The sequence below is a fragment of the Conger conger genome, chromosome 4 (assembly GCF_963514075.1).
Source record: "Conger conger chromosome 4, fConCon1.1, whole genome shotgun sequence".
Classification (NCBI taxonomy): Eukaryota; Metazoa; Chordata; class Actinopteri; order Anguilliformes; family Congridae; genus Conger; species Conger conger.
Genome location: NC_083763.1, coordinates 71952311 through 71974144, shown reverse-complemented (window position 1 = coordinate 71974144; position 21834 = coordinate 71952311). Strand labels below are relative to the sequence as shown.

The 21834-nt window shown below is 41.7% G+C and overlaps 2 protein-coding genes across 3 annotated transcripts in view; both read left to right on the top strand.

The window, feature by feature from the left end:
* The first annotated feature begins 573 nt into the window (after positions 1-573).
* Positions 574-6543, top strand: LOC133126715 (polymeric immunoglobulin receptor-like). Its single transcript, XM_061239052.1, has 6 exons — positions 574-676; positions 1067-1390; positions 3454-3553; positions 4049-4143; positions 5659-5764; positions 6519-6543. Exons 1-6 carry the CDS (start codon positions 574-576, stop codon positions 6541-6543), a joined length of 753 nt encoding a protein of 250 aa, XP_061095036.1.
* A 1890-nt stretch (positions 6544-8433) lies between these two features.
* Positions 8434-21834, top strand: part of LOC133126888 (polymeric immunoglobulin receptor-like) — a 39704-nt gene continuing 26303 nt past the window's right edge. Inside the window, exons 1-6 of one of the 2 annotated variants that reach the window (XM_061239350.1) lie at positions 8434-8695; positions 10664-10981; positions 11247-11561; positions 12342-12453; positions 12553-12662; positions 13107-14860. In XM_061239350.1, the coding sequence (XP_061095334.1) occupies positions 8641-8695; positions 10664-10981; positions 11247-11561; positions 12342-12453; positions 12553-12662; positions 13107-13222 (1026 nt within the window). In that variant the 5' untranslated portion in view covers positions 8434-8640 and the 3' untranslated portion in view covers positions 13223-14860. Of the gene's footprint in view, positions 8696-10663; positions 10982-11246; positions 11562-12341; positions 12454-12552; positions 12663-13106; positions 14861-21834 lie in introns of those variants that run through there. The other variant, XM_061239351.1, reaches the window with a different exon arrangement.

Sequence of the window (21834 nt, the reverse complement as noted above, 5' to 3'; positions counted from 1 at the left end):
AAACAAACCCCCTAAATGCTGCTGACGAGTTGGCTAGTACCTTGCATGGCAGCCAATCGCTGTTGGTGTGTGAGTGTGTGTATGAGTGGGTGAGTGGGTGAAAATGGGTGAATGAGAAGCATCAATTGTACAGCGCTTTGGATAAAGGCGCTATATAAATTCAGACATTTAGCATTTATTCAAACAGGAGAGAGAAGAGGGGAACGGATCGAGATGGTTGGGTTGAGAATTGAACCCCCAAACACACAGGAGGGTTCACCCTTAGCCTGAGAGTCAGCTGCCCTACAGACTGCACCACACTGTGCTCTGTGAAATACACCCACACTGATGATGTGTGTGTTTCTCTCTGCAGATGCTGACGGTGTGTTCACAGTGAATAAGGTAGCTGTACAGAGTGGAAAATCTTTCACCATCCCATGTCTCTATGATAGAGAATATAAAAATCATGAGAAATACTGGTGTCAGGGGTTTACATTGCGAAATTGCCATAATATAGCACGCAGTGACTCTCCAAATGTTAAACGTGAAACATCAATCACTGATGACCCCATCCATCATGTGTTCACTGTTACCATGACAAAACTGAAGATGAAGGACTCTGGAAATTACTGGTGTGCTGTAGACATCCAGGGCGCTCCAGATAAGGGAGCACATCTGAGACTGTCAGCCACTGCAGGTAAGATGGCTGCAGCACACACTGCACTCAGTGAGACCTGCTTCCTAAACTCTTAATAATGTCTTCTTCACTATTCGAGTGTTATCCAACCATACGCTGCACACTTCCTACTGCAGAATGAATTAATTTTCCAAGCAGTTATCATTGAGTTTTGGAAAATCATTTTTTTTTTAAGTGCTGGCATGTGAGTTTAAAAATATCTTGGTTACTCTGCAAACCCATTGATTTTGACTCTTCATAAAGAATTAGAGTGTGGTGCCAACATTAATTGCACTTTTTGCAACCCCATTCCCAGTCTGTATCCATGTGAGTATGAAAATGATTAGCTTTAGTTTATTTTCGTTTCAGAGGGTTAAATGATTTTTTTTGTCTGTATTCTATGGTGTTCAGGGCCTCCTGGACTCTGGGTTGAGCAGCAGGAGGTGGCCGGTGTGGAAGGGGGCCATGTCAGTGTGCCGTGTCACTATAATGAACCGAGCAGCATGAAGAAGTGGTGCAGGATAAAGGGCTCCTGTCTGGAAGTGAATTCTGGCAAATCTGGTAAATCTGGAAGGTCAGAGATGAAAGATGACCGCTCTAAAAAGGTCTTCACTGTGACGGTGAGGGAGCTGAACATGGAGGACACAGGCTGGTATTGGTGTGCTGCTGGAGAACTACAGATCCCTGTTCACCTCACTGTCACTCGGAAAACTACAACGACCACAGTCACCACACGTAAGGAACTCAAAACGAGCCTATATGAGAATGCATTCTTTCCTCGAATTTTCAATGATCTTTTCTGTCACGTTCTGTCAGTGAGGGTTGAGAGAAACAGAATGTTCTAAATGTTGTGAAATGTATTTCCACCCTCTGCTGCTAGCTAGTGCTCTCTCACAGGCTGTAGGGTGCACACCAGTGCTGCGTTCTGATCTTACCACAGTGTCACAACACTCATGCACACATTCACACATACAAGCACACATATTCACACACACACACATTACATTACATTACATTATTGGCATTTGGCAAACGCTCTTATCCAGATCGAAGTACAACAAAGTGCATACCCATAACCAGGGATAAGTTCGCTGAAAGACCCTAGAGGGAAGTACAATTTCAACTGCTACCTGTACAACAAAGATAAGGACGAGGGCCAATTATTATTCTTTTTTATTTATTTATTTTTTGAACAAAGAAACAAACAAACAACAGAGCAAAAGTGACCAAAGTTAACTATCCAAACACTGCTTACCTAGCCAACTAAAAATACCGATTCACAAAGCAAGTCACAGAGACAACAATTAAGGTTCACAGGGAGGTAGGGAGGGATGGGGAGAGGTGCTGCTTGAAGAGGTGTGTCTTCAGCTTGCGCTTGAAGGTGGGGAGAGATTCTATAGTTCTGACCTCAACGGGGAGTTCGTTCCACCACCGTGGAGCCAGAAGACAGTAGTTGTGAGCGTGAGGTGGAGGTTTGGAGAGGGGGAGGTGCCAAGCGGCCTGTGGAGGCTGAACGAAGAGGTCTGGCAGGGGTGTAGGGTCTGATGATTTTTTGTAGATAAGCTGGGGAAGACCCCTTAACTGCTTGGAAGGCTAGCACCAATGTTTTGAATTTGATGCGAGCCATGACAGGCAGCCAGTGGAGGGAAGTAAGCAGGGGGGTGACGTGTGAGTATTTGGGAAGGTTGAAGACCAGACGAGCTGCTGCATTCTGGATAACTTGGAGGGGTCTGATGGCAGATGCTGGGAGGCCAGCCAAGAGGGAATTGTAGTAGTCCAGGCGGAACAGAACCATCGCTTGGACCAGGAGCTGGGTCGAGTAGGGGGTGAGAAAGGGGCGGATTCTCCGGATGTTGTATAAGAAGAACCTGCAAGACCGGGTCACCGCCGCAATGTTCTCGGAAAGGGACAGTCTGCTGTCCATCACCACGCCGAGGTTCCTTGCACTGGGTGACGGTGTGAGTGTGGTATATGAGGGAAAAGGAGAGATCCAGATGAGGAGAGGTATTGGCAGAGATGAATATCATTTCAGTCTTGCCTGGGTTGAGCTTTAGTGGTGGTTGTCCATCCAGCTCTGGATGTCCCTCAGGCAAGCAGAGATACGGGCTGAAACCTACATATCAGACGGCGGGAACGAGACGAAGAGTTGGGTATCGTCCGTGTGGCAGTGGTAGGATAGCCCATGTGCAGTGATCACAGGGCCAAGAGAGCGAGTGTAAAGAGAAAAAAGAAGCGGGCCTAGGACTGAGCCCTGGGGAACTCCTGTGGCGAGGGGCCGAGGTGTCGATTCCGAACCAGCCCAGGCAACCTGGAAGGAGCGACCAGAGAGGTAGGACTCAATCCAGTCCAGGGCTGTGCCACAGATGCCCATTGCTGACAGGGCAGACAGGAGGATGGAGTGATCCACAGTGTCGAAGGCAGCAGAGAGATCTAGAAGAATGAGGACAGAGGAGAGGGAGGCTGCTCATGCGGCATGGAGTGACTCACTGACGGAGAGGCGCAGTCTCTGTCGAGTGGCCTGATCTGAAGCCAGACTGATGGGGGTCTAGCAGGTTGTTGTTGTCTCACACACACACACACACACACACATTCGCATTCACACAGGCACATACATACACGCACACGGACACACACAGGCACACACACATAAATACAATGACACTATAAATAACACCATAAAATATTCATTAAAATGTATTAACTTTATTAATTAACATCATTTTTCCTCCACTGTCTCTTCATTGCAACCCAATCTTCAGCATCTGCAGCACTAACCACATCTCTTCTGCTTACCACAGCAAGCACAGCAGCAACATCCTCCAAGTCTTCAACCTCAAAGCATTCAACAGTCTCAACACCTCTCTCACCTGTTCCAGCAACAACCAGTTACAATAAAAGGTGTGGTATTCTTGATGGAAATCTTCAAGTCTTTTTAAATAAATAAGTTCAGTATAAAAACAACAGCAATAACAATAATAATAATGGTAAAGTGTCTTTAGGTTTTTATTAAAGTGGATACTTTTCCAGACAAATCAATGCAGTTGATTTTGTCTCAAAATCCCCCTGTCTCAAAGTCAGTGAGGCCTCCTCCTGCAGACATGCTCACTAAAGTCCAGATAACCAGGCCTCTCCAGCACTTATCAGCAGCACATGGCCCAGTGCATGCTGGGTACACGCTGCATGTACTTGGTGTCCCACATGACCCCTAGTGCTTCCATTTCCTTTTTCTCCACTCCCTGTTTCTGGAGTCCAGCAGTTCTCTCTGTGCATGTTTGTGCTTGTCTGTGCTCTTCTGAACTGATGGAGAAGGCTGCAGTACTCAGAGAGACTCCTGTGTCATTTGAGCATTTCAAATGGGCAGAAAATTTCACACACCCTGTTGCTGCTGTTCAGTCCTTCAGATCTCACAATCATCCTGATGGCACTAGGGATGCTGTTGCTGGTGGCAGCTGTTGCCACGGGTACCTGGAAGCTGTGTAAGAGATACAGTGAGTATCCACATGAAGTACTCTGAGTGTGAAAGAATAGCGCGGTGCTGTATAGATGAAATCACCATCACGTCACAACAGCAAATAACTTAGTTCCGGGTGGATAAGGTTAAGGAATGTGAATAGCAGGCAGTGTTTTCAGTGTCATTTAACCAAAGTACAAACACGTAAAGTCGACGTTGGAATATCAAAATAATTCATGAAAATTTACGATTTACGAACGTTGTATTTAAGACGTTTCAGGTGAACGAAAACGGCATTTTAGGGACATTTTTTCATTTAACGAATGGAATGTTCACTTTAACGAAATTTTACATGGAGAAAAACGGTTTTGCGAGGAATAGTCAGCAGACTTTGCAACAGACCCAACTCAATGCTGCCCACTAGTACTTTAAACGTTTTTACTGGAATGAAACGTTTTCACTTTACCATCTACAGTAGCCTAATTTGCATTAGCGCATTTACCAGTTTAAACTCAAATGGAGGGCGAAGCTCCGCGAATTACGCAATTTAACAGTTACTCCAGCCAAAAAGCGAAAGACACATCGATATGAAAATGGAGATTACATTAAAGCATGGAAGAGAGGTAGGCTTCATTTACAAACCGAACATTGAAGTTCGCTTGGCAGATGTTTAAATTTCTACTTTTCAGTCGTTGCGGTTGCGCTGATCATTTCATTGCTAGACAGTGACTGGTGGCTGAGAGGAACATCACATTAGCCTACAGGCACAACGTTGGCAGCCATGTTTTGGTTGCAAAATCTGTTTTTTTAATTTTGACATTGCAGTCATTACTTAAATTTAATAACCACGCAGATGTTCCGAAGGTTTACCAATGAATAAAAATGGGGTTAAAGATTATTCATATTTAATTTTTAAAAAATATTGTTATCAACTGCCCGGAACGTAAGGCCGCCGATGAGCATCTGGTGTTTACTAGCTTTTTGCTGCCAGCAATGTTTGTGAAGGACATCAGCAATACAATTGGAATTTCCGGTTTTGTTTTTCCCTCATGTTTCTGACACTTTGAAACTCATGTTGGGCGTCTCTGTGTCCACTGTCATTGACTGTGCTAAGCACCCGAGGCCACCCTGATCTGGGCTATCCTCCCCTTTAAGAATCGGAAAAAGCACTGTGTGCTGTTTGGCATTAGTCCCAAACACAACACCATTTCGGCATAGTTAACTACCTAACTGTTTCTACACAGTCAGTCGACTTTTAAGTGACGTTCCTTCATTCCGCGGCTGAGTGGCCAACAGGAAGTATCTTAGCGAACTTTGTTTACAAACATTCTGATTTAGTCTATTAGTGACGCACAGTACACTGAGCACATGAAGTACGCGGAGTGTGAAAGTATTGTGTGGGTGCTGTATGTAGGAGCAATCAGCACAGCATTAGTGAAGTGCAGTACACTGAGCACAGGAGTTTCACAGGCAGTAGGGGTCTCATAGGGGGGCTCTCAGCTCTGTCATGATCACACTCTCTTATCCCAGCTCATCCTGTGTCTCATTACAGAGGGAGTCCAGCCTCACACAGGAGCAAGAGAGGACCGGAGCAACGAGCTGACGGTACGGCCGTTTTACACTCTGCACTCTGCCGAGAAGGCTGAGGGTCAATGTCAGTCAGTGACAGTGAATGTGGTCAATGTCAGTGAGTGTGGTCAATATCAGTGAGTGCCAGTCAATGTCAGTCAATGTCAGCCAATGTCAGTTAATTTCAGCCTATCCGCAAAACACAGAACTGCAGAATGGAGAAGGACATACAGTGATTGTGGGGGTGTGGGCGTGTAGAAGAAATGACTGCGACAGTAAAGTGTGATAGTTCTTTATTCATACATACAGAAACGCTGCACTTATCAAACTAAACTACATTCAGAAAAATCTCAAGTTGAATACTTTCAGCCACACTCAGTTTCTGGTTGGAGATGTCCAGTAGCAGCACTCTGGGAATCCACAACCTGCAAGTCTATAGACACTACGGAATGGTTTAACAGACACAGACTAAGCTTCGTCTGGACAAGATTGAGTTTACTAACTTTAATCTTTGTTCATAGCAAAATGGGTGCATTTCTTTTTTATCTCTCTGTAGCTTGATATTACATTACATTACATTACATTAATGGCATTTGGCAGACGCTCTAATCCAGAAATGCACAAAGTGCAAAGTGCATACCGATAACCAGGGATAAGTGCGCTGAAAGACCCTAGAGGGAAGTACAAATTCAACTGATATTGTTTCACTGTTACTTGTGAGCGAGCTGACTTGCTTGTCTCTGGTCCACCAGTTGAACGGCCCGACTGTACAATATTAAAGGTAGAGGTCTGTGCAGATTGACCAGCTGTTATGAGTTCAACGTTGTGTCTCTCCCCTGGCAGACTGCAGACTCTGAAGATGAAGTGACGTACAGCACAGTGTTCACCAACACACAGTCATCACCACACAGAATAAGTCCACATCAGTCACAGGTTGGGTAGCGGCTGGATTTCTCACACATTTATAAAGTGCCTTTGCAGAGAATTGTACTGTTAATATTCAGTCTCATCTCTTCCTTCCTAGAGATCCTGTATTTCTTAGAAATCAAAGTTTTATTTTATTACTATATGTATAGTTTGCCTGGCAATTATTACACTTGATTATAAGAGATTATAAATGGGGCTCTGTACCTGCTTGTTGAGGGAAAATGTTCCCGAATGTTCACTAGTGAGTTAATGTTGTTCTCCTCTGCTCTGGTAGCAGTGGGAAACACGGACAGGGTTGTGATCGATTCCGCTGTCTGTTCAGTCAGGCAATGAAATTACATTAAAAAATATATATATTTAATTCAATATTTGACAATCGATTTATGTATTGATTAATGGGATCATCCTCAATGGGGAATTTTTCACATAATGAACTTGAATTGACTGAACTGACTGAATTAAATTGAGCTGACCCCCTAACCGTGCTCAGTAACAGAAACATGTTCCCCTTTACTGTCCCAGCCGTCTGAAAACCCTGCAGATGAGGTCCTGTACAGCTCAGTCGTCCTGAAAAATCTACAGGTGAGATTGTTCATCATATCTCAGAGTCAGCTAGACAGCCAGTAAATATCAGAATTTAAAGTGGCACACTGATAAAGGTGAACATACTGTATATGTCTGATCAGGAGTTGTTTAACCTCGATTTGCTTATTTACTTTAGATACACAGTACACAGGGTCAATTGCAGTGTGTAGCTGCAGTCTAAACTTTCACACAGCTCAGGAACTGCTATCCAAATCTGTGCATGTCCTGTTCTGTGCAGACCACACACTCGTCTCACTGTTCTGCAGCAGATAGTGATGTGATTTACAGCTCAGTTGCCGGGCAGAACACACAGGTATGTTTTGCCCGATTGACATTTGATTTATTTTATAAATATGTTTCACTGATCATGAAATATCAACACCAAAATGTTATGGGATATATATTAAAGCCATGTGCTGCGACTGGTGGACCTTGCATTTATTTTTAGTCCCTCTTATATTGACAAACATTCCTATTCCTGTTTTTCGTTTAACCTAGTTCTGCTCAAGCGTGCTCGTATTGGAGCCCCAATTATCTTGATACTTTTGCGTGAATGTTCCCTGTCTGTTCAGTAGGGGGCAGCAACGTGACGAAAGAGTTACGTCCCAACAGGAATTTTGTCCATAAGCACAAAGGAAGAGGCCTGGATGTTCAGCAACGTGTGGAACCTGAGGATTCCTATTCCAGAGCATCAAATACAGCCAGTCACCCCGTTACAAATATTTGACTCTGCTTTTTCTTACTGGACAAAAAAAGACATCATTTTCCGAACTTGAAAAGGAACTATCGCCCTCTGCTGGACAGATTAGAACGATCACATTTTTCCTCGGCGATTAAAAAAACCCCAAAGCATTCCAAACACAATTTCCCAGTAGCGCCAACAAATGATAATTACAATTACAAATTACCTGTAGACTTTTAAATATATATAATTAAAAATAACAATAATATTGTCACTGAATAACAATTTAATGATGTAACTGTATTAATCATTTCAGTTTATAGTATAATAGAGGGGTGGGCAATTCTGGTCCTGGTGGGCCGGGGTGTATGCAGGTTTTTGTTTCCACCAATTACCCTTGCTAAATGAACTAATTGGCTGAATGCACCAACACTGGTTTTCTCAAAGATTAGATCACAGTAAAACGGGGGACACAAGACCAGTCATCAAGAAATGTACTGCAGCTAAAATGTCAGATGTTATAAAAGGCTAATTATGTAATTAATGCCAGAAGTTGGTATGAAATCCAGAAATGGATATGGCGCTCTTTGCCCACCTCTGGAATACATAAATATTAAATTATAATAATAGTTACCCTGCTCTGGCCACTGAGAGAGCACAGACTACAGAGTACGAGGGACCAAAGAGGTGGGGACTGAGATGAACAGGAAGTGAGACTCACGCTAAAGGGAGCTGGAGTCTCTAACAGACACACACACCCATCAGGCACATATGGCTCTCACTCTGATACTCTTCCTCTCCTTCCTCTTCCTCACTGTGCTGCCAGGTAGGACTCGTTTCTCACACTGTATACTGAACTCTGGAGCATTGTAGCAGAGAGACTGTCTGTGCCTTAAACTTGAATGAATGAGTAATACTGGAGCATGGAGTTCGCATAATACCTAATAGGACTAATGTGATTAGAATACTCAGTGAGCACTTTATTAGGTAGACTTGTACACCAGCTTTTTAATGGAAATATTTAATCAGCCAATCAAGTGGCACCAACTAAATGCAGCAGTTGTCGAAGAAGAAAAGTGATTTTGACCAGAGATTGGTTGTTGGTGCCAGACAGGGTCGTTAGACTATCTAAGAAACTGCTTATCTCCTGGGTTTTTCACACACAACAGTGTCTTGAGTTTTCAGAGCATGGTGCAAGCAGCAGTTCTGCAGAAAGAAATGCCTTGTTAATCAGAGAGGTGTGAGGAGAAAGGCCTGACTGGTCAATACTTACAGGGAGGTGACAGTGACATAAATAAGCACACATTACAACAGTGATACGCAAAAGAGCATCTCTGGACACACAACGCATCAAACCGCTAAGTGGATAGGCTACAGCCGCAGACGACCACTCAGTCTAAAAAATAAGTCTAATCAATACCTAAAGGGCTCACTGAGTGTATATATAATCAGAATAGAACTAATAAACTCAAATAGACCATGGCTATATGCTTAGAATGTATGCACTTTAACCCTTGTGTAGTCTTAACATTCAGTAGACTCCCCTTGTCAAGGGTCAAAAATGCCTTTATATTTTATACTTTATATAAATTATATTTTGCATGAAGAAACATCTTGTCACTCATCACAAACTTTGTCATCAAATTTCAAGTTGAAAAAAATATTAAACAGTTTTTACTTCATTTTTTTACCCTTTGGACAACACAAGTATAACTGTCAAAAAACAATTAAAGTGTGAAAATGTCCCATAGCTTTGTGTTTGATGTTGAACCCAAGAAGCGGAAGGAGTTGCAATATGACTTTTTCACACTTCACATAGTGCATGATTAGAATGGCTCTGAGTTTTACTTAAAAGAGAAGTTGATGTGATTTTCTGTGTTCTGTAAGTGTGAATGCTTCCACAGAAATGGCTTTCAAGCAGAGGGTATTAACCACCGGAAATAATGCTGTTTGTAGCTCTGCTAAAATAAAAACTGAAAGAGAGAATTGAAAGAGTGGAAAGAATTCTGTGTTTGTGCTCATATGTACACAGTAACCCCTCACACACTTTTGCTTTTAAGGAGGTATCCAAGAAACATTTAAAAATTAACTCCAGTGAAAGATTTTTCTTTTGTAAAAAAACGATTATATTGTATTGTGTTCTCCGGGAATGCCTTGGTTTTCACAATCAAACACTTTAATTCCACACAAGAACATCATAAAATCCAATCATCATTAAAGTCCAATGATACTTTTATTTTAATGCATTGGTGTGGTAGACCATATTTGACCGAGATGCAGTGTGTTGGTTGCACCTTTTGTTATGGTGCATTAAAATTAATTTGAGTATTAGTGATGTTCCCCTGTGCACTTTATTGTGGTGACATTGGCTCAGGTGGTAAGAGCAGTCGTCTGGCAGGCGGAGGGTTGCCGTTTCGATTGCACCCTGGGTGTATCAAAGTCTCCCTGAGGAAGACAAGCAACCCCTAAATGCTCCTTACCAGCTGTTTTGTGCCTTGTGTGGCAGCCAATCACCATTGGTGTGTGGGTGAATGTGTGTATGAATGGGTGAATGAGAAGCATCAATGTTACAGCGCTTTGGATGAAGGTGCTATATAAATGCAGACATTTAGCATTTATTCAAACAGGAGAGAGAAGAGGGGAACAGATCGAGATGGTTGGGTGCAGAGGATTGAACCCCCAAACACACAGGAGGGTTCACTCTTAGCCTGAGAGTCAGCTGCCCTACAGACTGCACCACACTGTGCTCTGTAAAATACACCCACCCTGATGATGTGTGTGTTTCTCTCTGCAGATGCTGACGGCATGTACACAGTGAGTGAAGTAGTTGTACAGAGTGGAAGATCTGTCACCATCCCATGTCTCTATGATAGAGAATATGAAAATCATGTGAAATACTGGTGTCAGGGGTACTTATTGGGAAATTGCCATAATATAGTACACACTGACTCTCCAGAAGTTAAATGTGAAATCACTGATGACCCCATCCATCATGTGTTCACTGTTACCATGACAAAACTGAAGATTACGGACTCTGGATATTACTGGTGTGCTGTCGACATCCAGGGCGCTGGAGATAAGGGAACACGTCTGTACTTGATGGTCACTGCGGGTAAGCAGTTATCATTGAGTTTTGGAAAATAATTTCCAAGTGCTGGCATGTGAGTTTAAAAATATCTTGGTTACTCTGCAAACCCATTAATTTGGACTATTCTTAAAGAATAAGAGTGTGGTGCCAACATTAATTGCCCTTTTTCAACCCCATTCCCAGTCTGTATCCATGGGAGTATGAAAATTATTTAGCTTTAGTTTATTTTGTTTCAGAGGGTTAAGTGATGCAATTCTAATTATTTTGGTCTGTATTCTATGGTGTTCAGGGCCTCCTGGACTCTGGGTTGAGCAGCAGGAGGTGGCCGGTGTGGAAGGGGGCCATGTCAGTGTGCCGTGTCACTATAATGAACCGAGCAGCATGAAGAAGTGGTGCAGGATAGAGGGCTCCTGTGTGGAAGTGAATTCTGGTGAATCTGGAAGATCAGAGATGAAAGATGACCGCTCTAAAAAGGTCTTCACTGTGACGGCGAGGGAGCTGAACATGGAGGACGCAGGCTGGTATTGGTGTGCTGCTGGAGAACTACAGATCCCTGTTCACCTCACTGTCACTCGGAAAACTACAACGACCACAGTCACCACACGTAAGGAACTCAAAACGAGCCTGTATTGGAATGCATTCCGTCAATGTAGGGGAAAACCTTAAACTATAGAATTTTAACCTGTCTTTTCAGGTTGAAAAGTGTGAATTTCATGTGGATGTTTTAAAAAATTGACAGCTGAAATATGAATAGAAATTTCATCAAGTACTGTATTGTTACAAAAGAACCAATTGTGTTAAGTGACAATTAAAAGGTATTATCTGATTTATAAAGCCTTTTACATACCTCAACTGTTATATATTTGATCTATGTGAACAGAGAGCTGAATTGTCTTCATGTACTCCCAGGATTTTTACAAAATATTAGTTTGAGTGACTCATTTAAGCTAACAATAGATCCATTGTTTAGGAGTTTTGTAATCTTAATGATAACACAATATACAAACACAATAACACTGAGCGGATGATTTAAATGATAAAATGTAAGGTGTTCAGCTAGTGGCTGATGAATTTGTGAAACATTTCCCCATCAATAGGATGGTGAATATCTCTCACATTCATGTCAGCTGGTCTGCATCCCTACCCTGAGCAGCCACAGGAAGATGGGCTCCCTCTCTTGAGCCTGGTCCCTTCTAAGGGTTCTTTCTCTGTGACCCTAGGAAGTTTCCCCTGCCAATCTTGGCCTAGTGTCACTTTTGCAAGGGCTTTAATACTGAGGTGTGAAACATGGTGAAACCAAATGTTTTGATTTAAAAATTAGAAGTATAACTTTCGCAAAAGGTTGCATATACAATTTCAGTCTTGACTTTGCATTTGCTGACAGATACCATCAAGTCTCCCTCTCAATCCCATAAGAACAACACACTGATCACCACAACAGAAGGGGCCTTTAATAAGACCAGTCCCCCGGAACAAGGAAGCCAGCTGTGTTCTGGGTGAGTTTTGTGTTCTCCCCTGAGCTTTTCCCCTTTCAGTGAGTGAGGCCAGTCTATGTCCATGCCCGCGATGCATCTCAGAGCATCTTTTCTGTGTAGTGCACAGACATGCCTGGAAAGGACTCTGTGGGTGCTACGTCACGCCGGGCTTGTTTTGGTGTTCCTAATATGCACCGCCGTCGCCTTTTGGAAGATCTGGCAAAACCGCAGTGAGTCATGTGATCGTTCTATTGTTCATCAGTGTTATCATCAGGCAAGAGTTTAAGAGTTAATAACTCCATGAGCTTCTAGCAGCACAGCTTCTCGGAACTGTACCAGAGGGCAGGGCCAATGCTTTCACCATAAATTTCACACTTCTGTTGAGGCCCTTCAAACGGAAATGTGGTCCACAGTTTCAATTTCAGATCTTACATTAATCGTCTGTGAAACATCCTTGTGCCCACTGAGAATCTAAATTTTATTAAAGTTTAAAGTTATTGAATATTTGTGTCCTAAAAGGTACTAAAAGGGTATATTTTCATGGCTGTGGTCCATGGTAACAAGAAAAACTTAGGAAATACAACAAAATGCATTTGTGTGAGGGGTTTTTCTGTGACCCCATGTCATTCGTTTTATTGAGCAATGTTTTTCTGCCTTCTGTTTTTTTGGGGCAGGAGTGATGCAATCAAGAGAGAATAGAAGACACAGGACGTTACGCAACCAAAATAATGCCGGTGAGCCCTGCAATGTACAGTGTGGGAGACTGGGGATGGTTGTCACCCTGGATTAGTTGTAACACCATCAATTTGGCCACATATTCCTCTTTGAGCTTACTGGGTGAACTATAGGGTGTTTTAAGAAAAAAGAAATTTGAGGGATAAAAGACAACCAAATTCTTATCGTCTATTTCATGTTTAGCAGCCACAATATTGTAGATAAAATGGCTTAACTTCCATGGCAGCAATAAGCAGTTTCTCCAGTCAAATGTGATGTCTCAATTCAAACCCACATGCCAAAATAGTCGTAATGACTGCCTGGGTTTGGGATGGTTGTGACACTTAATTCCCCTATCAAAACGTATTGTCTTTTGCAATTATTATTATTATTATTATTATTCAGCATGCCAAAGTAAGGGCAGATAAATGCTCTGGAAGTGTACCAGGAGACATACTAAAACACTCACTCACTAAATCTTCCTAAACTATGTGATGAAATTGTGTTTTCCCCTTTTTATTGATGTAGTGTCACTCTGATGTTGTCACACGGGCATCAGAATCGTCCCAGCCCTAACGTCTTTTCCCAACGATCATTTTCAAGGACAGAAAAAAGTAATTCTCTGGATGTGAAATGGTCTTGGTTTTGGAGGTAGTTAGCTAAAGAGTATTATGTTACTAGTCTATGACATTGTATATTTCTACGATAAGTTCAACTGTTGCTCTGATATTATACGATTTTTTGTGGCGGTAAAAGAAAAAAATATTTAACCAAAAAATACGTTTAAATGTCGATTTTGCACGTGGTTAGCTGGTTTGTAGGGACATAGCTGGATACTGTTATGAGCTGAGAGCCAACGGTGGAAAATAAGCTTTTGACCATGGCGATTCTCTTGGTGCAATCGCTGCATTTCGAATGTTTGTAAGGTGGGGACGCCTGCATCTACAACCTGCACAGAATGGCTCCAAACACACAGGGAAATGTATTGTGAACAAAGGGTACTCACCATAGAACATTATCCTGTTCTGTTTGCTTATTTGCAGCTGTGACAATTTTAGCCTGGGTAAAAATATCACTGATTTTAAAGCAACACAGAAATATAATTTATACAATACTGTTCTATATTATCTTCATCTTAATTCCAAACAATATGGTTAGTTTTACGTTTTGCTGCCACTGTATAAAAGCTTCCAAATGTGCGTCAGAAGCCCGCCTGTCAGAAGCGCCAATCTGATTGGCCATCCCATTGGCACGTCATTGGCTGTTTTACCAGTCAATCTGTTTTTATAAAGGTAGTTATAACTAAATTGCTAATTTATCTAGTTATTTAGGTGGCGTAACGTTAATGTTAAATTAGCTAGCTAGCTAGCTAGCTAGTCAGATAATAACTGTCCCTAATTTACTTTAGCTCGAATGCCACCGCGTATTATCGACCTGCTACGCGCGATAAACAGCAAAACATTAAGGTATTTACAACTGCCTTTCCACAAAAGAAAACTGTGACATGCCTACAAACAAAACTGCCATTAGGAAAGTTAGCTAGGTTGCAAACCAAGAAGCCTTATTGTTGTGCTGTATTAATTAATCGTCGCGATTAAGGAATTCAAGGATTCCAGTGTTCTATGTGTCATGTTGATATTGTTAATGGGGTCTTAAAGGATGTATTTATATTGCGAAATGTACATTACATTTGTTTGTGAACATTAAAATTATGTGGAGCTAAACTGAAATAAAGCTAATTTTTCTTTTGTCCTTGTTGAGTTTGTGTTCTCTGTAGACCATCATGAAGTGACTGGATAAGTTACATGCCTCAGAGCTGGTGAGAATGTGATTTTGGACAAAGCAACAATGTATTATCATAATTTTAATTAATATGATTAAAATTATGAATTAAGTTAATTTGTTATAAATCCATCACCACAAATGATTGACAGGCTTAGTTAGAGTTCAGAGCCTTATTTATTGTAATAAATGTCTAAAAGATGATAATACACATTCTTGCTTTGTTCAAAATCACATTCTCACCAGCTCTGAGGCATGGTTTACTTATCCAGCCACTTCATGTTATTCTTCTCCAATTGAAACAGGCCTGTAAAATGGCATTATGTTGGTGTACCATGGCAGGGATTGCTCTCCACCTTGTAGTTTGTTCTGCACAACACAGTCCATGATTTTAATGGCCTTAAATATGGTGTAGATATTTGTTTTTATTCTTGATCCTTAAACATATAATTGTCTTACATCATGTATATATGATATGCTATGTAATTCAGTTTAGTCATAACTGGTGCAATTCTGAGGCTCTTCAGTCCTCAGGCAGTGTGGTATGGAATATGGAATAGAATGAGTCCCAGAGCATTCTATTCCTTATTCCATGCCACATTTTTGCCACCATGCCTGTTTTTGCACACAGCGCACCAAAGAAAGAGCCTCAAAACTGTGCCTAATTGTGTTAATTCAGAGGAAGATACCCATGGTTTGCATTATGCATTTGCTTAGAACATTTATCCACTGAATAGCCTTAACTTTTGTTAGTGAGCTCAGAGAAGGGTCTTGATGACAAAAGCCTATTTATTTGTCATTGTTAATGTCATCCTGTACATTAGTGTATCAGTAGCCTATAGCCTATTCATTTATGTCTTAGTAGACTAGTAATGCAGATTGTTTTGTCATTGTTTTTTCACATGTGAAACAATAAAATAAAAAAACTATAAATAATCCCCAAAAAGGTTTCTTGCCTGTGAAGCCAGGAGATAAGGTTGTCACCCCCAGACAACCTTTGGCCACCCCAGTAAAAAAAATCCTAGAACCGCCCCTGCTTATTACTGTACCTGTGTCATTGTACTGTAACTTGAATATTCCCACGATGGCAATATGAGCACTGTTTTCTACCCGGCAACTGAGCTGTAGATCACATGACGGCTCTATCTGCTGCAGAACGGTTAGACGAGTGTGTGGTCTGTACAGAACAGGACATGCACACACAATACTTCAGAATCTCAGAAAAATAATAATACTGAGAGGTACGCAAACATTTCCCTTTAAGCACGCTCTGGGCCAACCGGTTTGCCCACTTACAAATAATGGAACTGTAGAATTTTAATCATAGGTACATTTTAACATTGAGAGACAGAATATCACAAAATAATCCACAATAACAACATCATATACATTTTATAAATTTAATATCATATTTTCACATGAAATAAGTATTTGATCCATAGAACAATAGGACTTAATACTTGGTGGAGAAACCTTTGTTGGCAAGCACAGAGGTCAGACGCTTGTTGTAGTTTTTCCCCAGGTTTGCACAGATCTTGGGAGGGATTTTGGTCCACTCCTCTTTGCAGATCCTCTCCAAATCTTTAAGGTTCCGAGGGTGTTGCTTGGCAACTCAGCTCCCTTCAAAGATTATCGATGGGATTTAGGTCTGGAGACTGGCTAGGCCACTCCAGGACCTTAATATGCTTCTTTTTGAGCCACTCCTTTGTTGCCTTGGCCGTATGTTTTGGGTCATTGTCATGTTGGAAGACCCATCCACGACCTATTTACAGTGCTCTCACTGAGGGAAGGAGGTTGTCGCCCAAAATTTCCTGGTACATGGCCCCATTCATCCTCCCCTCGATACGGTGAAGTCGTCCTGTCCCCTTAGCTGAGAAACACCCCCAAAGCATAAGATTTGCACCTCCATGCTTCACAGTGGGGATGGTGTGCTTGGGGTTGCACTCAGCATTTCTCTTCCTCCAAACACGACGAGTCGAGTTGAGACCAAAATAGAGCTATTTGGCATCATCTGACCACATCACCTTCTCCCAAGCCTCCTCTGGATCATCCAGGTGTTCTTTGGCAAACTTCAGACGGGCCTGTACATGTGCCTTCTTCAGCAGAGTAACCTTGCGCGTGCAGCAGGATTTTAATCCTTCACGGTGTAGTGCGTTACTGATGGTTCTCTTCGTGACTGTGATCCCAACTGCCTTCAGGTCATTAACAAGCTCCTCCTGCGTAGTACTGGGCTGATCCCTGACCTCTCTCATGATCATTGATATGCCACGAGGTGAGATCTTGCGTGGAGCCCCGGAGCGAGGGAGATTGGCGGTGACTTTGTGTTTCTTCAATTTTCTAATAATTGCTCCAACAGTTGTTAACTTCTCACCAAGCTGCTTGCTTATTTTCTTGTAGCCCATCCCAGCCTTGTGCAGGTCTACAATTTTGTCCCTGATGTCCTTAGACAGCTCCTTTGTCTTGGCCATGGTGGAAATGTTGGAATCTGATTGCGTGGACAGGTGTCTTTTATACAGCTGCATAACAATGTAACGAGTTGACACAGGTGTTTTGGGTAATGAGTTGAGATTAGGAGTGCTTCTTAATGGAAGACTAACTGGTCTGTGGGAGCCAGAATTATTGTTGATTGGTAGGGGATCAAATACTTATTTCATGCAAAAATACGATTGTAAATTTATAAAATGTATATGATGTTGTTATTGTGGATTATTTTGTGATATTCTGTCTCTCAATTTTAAAATGTACCTATGATTAAAATTCTACACAGTTCCATTCTTTGTAAGTGGGCAAACCTACAAAATCAGCAAGGGATCAAATAATTATTGCTCCCACTGTATGTTTTGCATCAGTGAATTTGATGATGCTGTTTTAATATCTAATTTACGTTTTAAGCTTATACTGCTTTATTTTCCTGAGTATAAGGGCTTTTATTTTGTATGTTGGTTTATTACATTTACATTTTAGTCATGGCAGACGCTTTTAATCCAAAGCGATTTACAAGTGCGTAGGTTCTAGGGGGCGACATGGCTCAGGCAGTAAGAGCAGTCGTCTGGCAGTCGGAGGGTTGCTGGTTCGATTCCCTGCCCGGGCTGTGTCGAAGTGTCCCTGAGCAAGACACCTAACCCCCAAATGCTCCTGATGAGCTGGTTGGCGCCTTGCATGGCAGCCAATCGCCGTTGGTGTGTGAGTGTGTGTATGAATGGGTGAATGAGAAGCATCAATTGTACAGTGCTTTGGATAAAGGCGCTATATAAATGCCAACCATTCTTCCACAAATCAAAGCATCACATCCATAACTAGGAAAATACACATGGAATGCTGTTCTAAACATATAGTCATCATAAGTGCAAATTTCTTTTTTTTTTTTTTGGGTTAGACAAGGAGGATAGGGATATCAGAAAGGGGTGGCGGGGGAAATCAGGAGGGAGGACTAAGGTAGAGTTTGAAAAGGTGTGTTTTGAGTCTGCTTCGAAATAGGGGGAGGGATTCTGCTGTCCTGACAGTGGTAGGCAAGTCATTCCACCACTGAGGAACCAGAACGGAAAACAGGTGTGAACATGCAGCTCGACTGCCAGGTGCTCGTAGAGAGGGAACCATAAGGCCACCAGAGCTGGCAGACCAGAGTGGTCTAGCTGGGGAGTAGGGAGTGATCAGGGGTTGTATGTAAGGTGGGGCAGTCCACTTAGCAGCCTGAAATGCCAATACTAGGGCCTTGAATCGGATGCGTGCGGCAATAGGAAGCCAGTGGAGGCCAATGAGAAGCGGGGTGACATGAGCTGACCTGGGCTGACTGGTGATCAAGCGGGCTGCAGCATTCTGGACCAGCTGGAGGGGCTTGATGGCACACGCACCCCCCCGAAGAGGCACTAGGTTAGTATCAATTGTAATAGTGTGATAGTGATATGTGCTTGGTGCCATAAATGAGTTTTAATCGTAAGGACTGAATTGCTAAAGGTTTTGTTTAGCCAAAGTTAGTTTAAGCTTTGTAAGAGCTAATTATGGTAGTTGAAGTTTTGAAACTGTATAGGAAGCTAACAGTGTTTCTTTCATATTTTTTTTTACAACCGGCTCATTGATTTCGGGATTTTCAATGAATCTAAGATCATCAGTTAAAGTGTTGGACCATCTGGCTGTGGGGCTGCTACAGGCAGTCATCATCACACAGAATAAGTCCACAACAGTCACAGGTTGGGTAGTGGCAGGATTGATTTCTCACACATTTATAAAGTGCCTTTGCAGAGAATCGTGCTGTTAATATTCAGTCTCATCTCTTCCTTCCTTCATATCTTTAGAGATCCTGTATTTCTTAGAAATCACATTAATTTTATTACTATATGAATAGTTTGTTTGGCAATTATTACACTTGATTATAAGAGATTATAAATGGGCCTTTGTGCCTCTTTGTTGAGGGAAAATGTTCCAGAATGTTCACTCGTGAGTTAATTTAGTCACTAAATTTTAGTGTGTCCTCCTCTTCTCTGGTAGCAGTGGGAAACACAGACAGGGTTGGGGTCGATTGCACTGTCTGTTCAGTCAGGCAATGAAATTACTTTTTTTTTTTTTTTTTTTGATTAAAGGGTTTATGTATCAATTCATGGGATAATCCTCAATGGGGCATTTTTCACGTTATGAACTTGAATTGACTGAATGAAATGGAGCCGACCCCCTAACCGTGCTCAGTAACAGAAATATGTTCCCCTTTACTGTCCTAGCCGTCTGAAAACCATGCAGATGAGGTTCTGTACAACTCAGTCGTCCTGAAAAATCTACAGGTGAGATTGTTCATCATATCTCAGTAAGCTATACAGCCAGTAAATATCAGAATTTAAAGTGGCACACTGAAATGTGAACATATTTATATATATTCCCCTTTTGATTGTTTAACCATAATTTGCATCCTTACTTTAGACACGCAAAACACAGGATCAATTGCAGTGTGTAGCTGCAGTCTAAACCTTCACAGAACTCTGGAACTGCTATCCAAATCTGTTAACGATTAGCTGTTTGAGTTTTAATGCATTTTTGTGGTATTGAGGATTAACCTCCAGCACTGCAGTTGACCCAGAGAATATGTAATGGGAAATGTTTGCATAACTCTCTGTAATGTTATTTTTTTGAGTTACTGAAATATTGTGTGTGCATGTCCTGTTCTGTACAGACCACACACTCGTCTCACCGTTCTGCAGCAGATAGAGCCGGTGATGTGATTTACAGCTCAGTTGCCGGGCAGAAGACACAGGTACGGTATGCTGGATTTACAGTAGGTTTATATAAGAAATGTTTCACTGATCATGAAACATCAAGACCCAAAATGTTCCAACAGTTAAAGGTGAAACATCAATCACTGATGACCCTTGTGTAGTCTTCACATTGTGTATACTCCCCTTGGCCTAAGGGTCAAAAATGCCTTCACAAAACCCATGAACCGTTAAAGCAGCTTAATTGACTTTTAATGAACTGAATTCTATTTTGCATGAAGAAAAAACCTGTCACTCATCACAAACTTTGTCATCAAATTTCAAGTTGAAAAAAGATCATAATGGGGTTTTTTGTCTGCTATTAAACATAGTGGTGAGTCATTTTTGACCCTTAAGACCACACAAGGATTAAGAGCTGACAAGTACAAATACAAATGTCGAAACACAATTAAAGCGTGAACATAGCTTTGTGTGTGATGTTGAACCCAAGAAGCGGAAGGAGTTGCAATATAACGTTTTCACACTTCACATCGTGCAGGATTAGAATGGTTCTGAGTTTTACTTAAAAGAGAAGTTGATATTATTTTGTTCTGTAAGTGTGAATGCTTCCACAGAAATGGCTTCAACCCAACATTAAAATGTTCCCACAGTACAATGTTTATCACTGTGGTGAGCAGAGGGTATTAACCTCAGGAAATAAAGTTATCTTTATTTTATCTGCTAAAATAAAGAGAACTGAAAGAGTGGACGAAATGCACATCTTTGTGTACTCGTTGGTACACAGTATTTTCTGGAGCTCCCCCTCACAAATTGTTGCTTTTAAGTCTCCACCTGTGATGGTACTGCCATCCAGAGAGCATGTTCTTCTCAAACATCATTGTTTTCATTGTATAATGTGTTTGTATCATTTTTAAAAGTCCATGATCTCAGGAAATAGAGAAACATTTTTAATGCCTTGGTTTTGACAATCAAACACTTTAATTTCATACAAAGACATCATAAAATGCATTGGTGTTAGACCATATTTTACCTCAATGCAGTGTGTTGGTTATGTCCTTTGTTATGGTGTATTAGAATGAATTAGAGTATTAGTGATTTTTCCCTGTGTATATTATTGTGGCGGCATTGGCTCAGGCGGTTAGAGCAAAGTGTCCCTGATCAAGACAAACCCCCTTGGTACCTTGAATGGCAGCCAATCGCCATTGGTGTGTGTGTGTGTATGAGTGGGTGAGTGGGTGAAAATGGGTGAATGAAGGTGCTATATGAATTCAGACATTTAGCATTTATTCAAACAGGAGAGAGAAGAAGGGAAGAGATCAAAATGGTTGGGTGCAGAAGATTGAACCCTAAACACACAGGAGGGTTCACCCTTAGCCTGAGAGTCACTGCCCTACAGACTGCACCACACTGTGCTCTGTAAAATACACCCACACTGATGATGTGTGTGTTTCTCTCTGCAGATGCTGACGGTGTGTACACAGTGAGTAGAGTAGCTGTACAGATTGGAAGATCTGTCACCATCCCATGTCTCTATGATAGAGAATATGAAAATCATGAGAAATACTGGTGTCATGGTTCAGCCTGGAATTTTTGTGAATCTGTAGTACGCACTGACTACCACAGTCACCACATGTAAGGAACTCAAAACGAGCCTGTATAAGAATGCATTCGAGCACTTTCTGTCAGTGAGGGTTGAGAGAAACAGAGT